Source organism: Octopus bimaculoides, chromosome 5, assembly GCF_001194135.2.
Source record: "Octopus bimaculoides isolate UCB-OBI-ISO-001 chromosome 5, ASM119413v2, whole genome shotgun sequence".
Classification (NCBI taxonomy): Eukaryota; Metazoa; Mollusca; class Cephalopoda; order Octopoda; family Octopodidae; genus Octopus; species Octopus bimaculoides.
Genome location: NC_068985.1, coordinates 36,171,793 through 36,177,459, shown reverse-complemented (window position 1 = coordinate 36,177,459; position 5,667 = coordinate 36,171,793). Strand labels below are relative to the sequence as shown.

Below are 5,667 nucleotides of genomic sequence, written 5' to 3'. Positions count from 1 at the left end.
TATATATATATATATATATATATACACACACACACAGACATGATAAGTAAACAGTCACCCCATAAAACATCGTTTTATGTTTATTCTAACTTGTAAACGTTTATATTTTTTATTAATTGACATTTTTATGTTTCAGGTTCTATATGTGATTGTTTAATCATGCCATGTACAAAAGAAGCCTTGGAACTGTCTGAATTTCAAAGAGACCATATTGTGTGTCATTCTGAAGGCAGCATAAAATCGCAGAAAACCTTGGGATCCTGCTTTCTACAGTTAATAGAGTGATTGAGCAATTTACCAGAGAGGGGAAGGAGTTCACATCACCTCACCCAGATCAACCAGAACCCTCTAGCAGTAAGGTGAGAGTTGGCCTTGAAAACAGTGATGAATTCAACATACAAGTTAGAATACACCAGCGTTCAGTTCTTATTCCATTCTTATTCATCAGAGTTCTCCAGGCCATAACAGATGAATTCAAAACTGGATGCCCATGGAAACTACTATATGTAGATGATCTTGCTCTTATTGCAAACTCTGAAGCAGAATTGGAAAAGAAGTTCCAGGTTTGGAAGCAAAACCTGGAACCAAAGGGCTTTAATGTTAACTTAGCTAAGACTAAAATTGTTAGTGCAAAAGGAGATAACTCTCTCATTCCAGCTGATAAATGGCCCTGTTCAATATGTAGGAAAGGCGTGGGATGTAACTCCATTTGCTGCACCAAGTGTAAGCTATAGACACATAAAAGAAACAGTGGACTCATAGGAAGGTTATCAGATATAGGTTGCTTTCGTGTGTGGCAGATGTTCAGGAACAGTAAGTACTAAGAGCATGAGGGACTTAAACTCTCTCAAATACCCAGGAAGCTTTCTTGAGGTAGTAGATAGTTTCTGCTATTTAGGTGACCAAATTAGTAACAATGGTGGATTCTCTGAAAGTAGTGTTTCTAGAACAAGAATAAAATGGAGGAAGTTTAGAGAACTGCTACCTCTATTGGCAGCAAAATGACTCTCTCTCAGAGTGAAAGATAGATTGTATGATGCTTGTGTGAGAATGGCTATGTTACATAGTAGTGAGACATGGACACTGACTGTGTCTCCTTTACATCAGCACACTTGTTTCTGGCCTCTTTCTTGTACCTCTCTCTCACTGCATAACCATGTACCTCCTCTATAGCAGGACACCTATTTCTGCCTTGCTATTTCTCTGTTACACTCTAACCTATCATTATCTGATATTGGATCACCTCTTCTAATGCCCACCTCTGTTGTGGCGAGACACCTGCTTCTGTCTCTCTGTCTCTTTGTCACACTCTAGCCTTTCATCCTCTGACACAAGTTCCCCTCCTCAAATACCCTGCCCCTCTCATAATTCCTTGTCTTGTGAGTTACTTGGTTACCCTGCCAGTGCTGGTGCCATGTTAAAAGCATCCAGCTGTAAAAATCATGCTGACACTAACTTTGCCTGTGGTAGTGCCACGTAAAAAGCACTGAGTCCACTCTGCAGAGTGGTTGATGCTAGGAAGGGCATCCAGCCGTAAAATCTCTGCCAAAATAGACACAGTAGCCTAGGGTAGTTTTTATACCTAGCTGGTTCCTGTCAATCGTCCTACCCATGCATGCATGGAAGACAGACGTTAAACGATGATGATGATGTACACACACATACATGCATGTCAATATGATAATTTTCTCATCATATTGATCAGAATTTTTATGTATATGCATTTCTATACACACAGAAACACAATCATACATCACACACTCTCATGCTTACAGATACATATTTAGCTAGGTAAAAAGTGCACATACTTAAATATGATCCATATGATGGAGAGAAAATTATATATTCACATACATGACACAGAGTTCATAAAAGCAGGGCTTAATTCTGGCTTTAGAAGTGATATGTATATATGCTGTTAATATATCAGAGAACTGAAAATCAAACTCTTATAAGTAACATTTTGGTGGTTACCACTCTTTACTTTGTGAATATTTATATGCAAATTAAGTGTTGTAACCACTGATACAAGAAATCAGTAGACATCAAATTCATAGCCATGTCTATGCCTTATTTAATCATTTTACTTATCTTTCTGGACACAGAGAGATAAGGCTGTGTGGTTAAGAATTCACAATGCAACCATGAGAGAGAAAGTTACACAGTATATGAAGACCAAACTAATGGGTCATGAGACTTCTGGCACTCATATTAATGCCTTATGTGAAAACAAATACTTCTAAGCAAGTATGTTAATTTGTTATTGTTTTGTCCCTGTTAGCCTGATCAGACCCCTGAACAAGGGTATTCTAACCATGGCCATCCCATCTTCTTAGGAAAATGGGATATATGTCATATATGTATCACTATCTAATGTGTCCTTTCTTTCCTAAAGATGGCAAAGTGTAATATGTAGATTTGGCTAATATTTATATGAAGTGACTACATAAAGGCACTCTCATTGGTTTGGTTAGGTCAATGTTTATAATTTTTTTGTTAATGATTTATTCCTTAGAGAGTGTTTGAAGTATTGTGAGGTGCCAAGAGGTACACTTACAGTAAGCAGGATCACTCTGAATAGCACTGAGTTACAAAAAATTTTATCCATTCACTATAGTAAGAATTTATTGAATAGTAAAATACTAAATTTATTGACTATTAAGGGTCTCAGAAATTTAGCAACGCTGCAATCAAGATAATCTGTTATGCTAAATAAATAAAATCTTCGTGAAATTAATTACATATTATAATTATTTAAGACTATTGCTAAATTACAATCAGTTTTGAAGGGTTGGAATTACAGAATCAAGATATAATGTTGAGTCAAAAAGTAATGCAATTTTTATCATAAGAGGTGCATTTTTCAATGCATTTATTTGATATTTGGTACAGCTATAAAGGCACATATACTCTTGATATTTAATTATCTAATTTTTTTTTTTTTTCCAGATATATAAATAAATAAGCTGATATTGGAATGGCTGCCCTGCTGGAAGTCCATCAGAAGGAAAGAACGGTAATTGAGTTCTTTGATGCCAAAGGAAGTGAAAAATGTTTAAAAACATAGAGCTTTAGACTACAGCAATCTGTGGAGATGGGCTCACCATCTGAATGAGAATTCAACAGACCAAAAGAATTGGGAAATTCATGCTTAGCAGATACGTCTTGTGGCTGCATGTCAACTTCTGTCAACCCTGCCAACAAAGAAAAAGCAGATGCTTTAATTAGAACTGATAGGCACATAAGCATTGATGAGCTGGCCTCAAAGCTTGGAGTTAGCCATAATAGTACTCAACATTATCGAGTCACTTGGATATTCAAAAGTGTGTGCCTGCTGGGTACCAAAACAATTGACAAATGAGCACAGGATTGAAAGGGTTAAACATTGCACTGAACTTCTTGAACTCAGTGAAAGAGACAAAACCTTCTTTCAAAGGCTCATAACTGGTAATGAAACTTGGATTCATCATTATGAACCAGAATCAAAAAGACAATTGATGGAGTGTAGAAGTGAAAACTGCTGTAAGGAATTGGCTATGTCAGCAGCCAGCTGAATATTATAAAGCTGCAATACATGCCCTCATTCATAGGTGGAATACTGCCATTGAAAGAGGTGGTAACTATGTTGAGAAGTAGGGACGTAAACTTGTGATGTATAGCTATATTTTGATGTGTGATATATTTGTGTTCCTTGCTTTTTATATAATAAAACAAATTGCATTACTTTTTGGCTCGCCCTTGTATATTTTTTAAGTTGATTAATCTACACTAAAGTAAATATTTAAAGTAGTCTCAAAAACTGTTGTGAAACGACTATTAGATTTTGAAAAGTTGTTATCTCTTGAAAAAGATTCATAATTTTGTTTAATTAATTGAATTAAAAGAGTCTAAATCAATGCTGATTGATAAATTGTAAATTACCTGTTTAAAATTTTATTGTTTTTCTATACCTCTAGTATCACACCAATCACTTTTCTGAAAAATAACAATTTTACTACTAATAGTTAGTACTGGGACTCACTTAATTAAAATGGCACTAAATTGAAAAAAAAAGTTCAGGAAACAATGGTTTAAATTACAGGAATTATTAGGAAGCAAATCACTTCACTAAAAACTACTTTATAACTGAGTACATATTTTTTCAGATAGCAAACATTTGGAAATTTTTCAGTCTTCTTTTGAATTGACAGTCAACAAAAAAACAAAAAAAAAAATACAACCATAATAATTCAAAACTGATGAAAATGGTAATTAATCAAACTATTACAAAATCATAAATAAGATAGTGGAAGAGCCTTTTTAGAACATGCAATAAGTGTTATATTCAATTTTTATTTATTGATTGAGGTGTTAAAATTGTCACCCTACCTCTACTACATGATCACTAACAAATTCCACCACAACTATTTAAAATAATATACTGGTGAGTATTGATAGGTCTCAGGGAATTTTATTTATTCTTTATCTCTTTGTTGAGCCTGTTTGAGCTTTTGACATGAACTGTTTTTTGTCACTTTTAGATTCAGTTCTTCTGTCTGTCTATAAATTAAGATGTTTTATTACAATCAGCCATCCTTACATATTTTTTTCTCCTTCTTGTGATGAGGGTTTGCTTTTTGAGTGTTGTTGGCTATGTGTACATATAAAGTATAGTGAAAATATCTGCTGCTACTACAAGTTTACTAAATTTATATATTCTTGCTAAGTTGATGTATTTACTTGTATGGTAAAAGGAAGTGTTGGATTAACAAATAATAATTTATAAATAACATAAAATCACACATATATCTCTGTATATATTGATAATTTGTAGGGACACCGTATTTTGCTATGCAACCAGAATATATTACAAAGTATATTAAACATTTTATAAGTCAATTATGTGTACTACTGTGTTAGCAGTGCTGTTAAATCACTTGTTAATGTTATCTCTATGTATTTTCTTTAGACATTATAACCAGCACTGATTTGTTGTGTACAGTAGGCATACTCAGACACAAAATGTAACATATCAGTGTTCACTATAATTTCTATAGGAAATCAGTAGATATAACCATAACAAGTTCTGTATATATGTACATAAAAATCCTACATACCCTAATTTATAAATAATTCCACACATTTACATAGACACTTATACATATATACATACACTGATACATATGCATATAGACTCACAGACATTCACAGACATGTATGTATTCCTTCTCCACCTTAGAGAAGTTTTGTATATAAATATATATATTTAGAGTAAAGAGATACTTCTAAAAGGGATGTTATCATCCAATCTTCACCAGTTTAATCTTATATATCGATGTAAAAGTTCAAGAGTCCAGTATAAATTAATGATATTGGTGTTTATTGTTTAAACAGGTACCAATTAAGTATATTATGGAGTTTAATGATTAATACATTTTGATATATAGGTATATTTCAATATGATATATTATAAGGAGAAAATGGAGAGTTCTAACTCTCCATGTTCTCCTTACGATATATATATATATATATATATATATATATATATATATACACTTTATATGTATACATATATATGAGTTACACTTATCATCATCATCATCATCATCATCATCATCTATATATGTATATACACACACACATATATATGCTAGCATGGAAAGCGGACGTTAAACGATGATGATGATG

The 5,667-nt window shown here is 33.1% G+C and overlaps 1 protein-coding gene across 1 annotated transcript in view; it reads right to left on the bottom strand.

Annotated features, from left to right (window-relative positions):
• Positions 1-32: 32 nt before the first annotated feature.
• LOC106876239 (transmembrane protein 117) overlaps positions 33-5,667 on the bottom strand; it is a 145,973-nt gene continuing 140,338 nt past the window's right edge. The window contains exon 10 of the mRNA XM_052968315.1: positions 33-3,975. Within this exon, the coding sequence (XP_052824275.1) occupies positions 3,934-3,975 (42 nt within the window). The 3' untranslated portion in view covers positions 33-3,933. The remainder of the gene's footprint in view (positions 3,976-5,667) is intronic.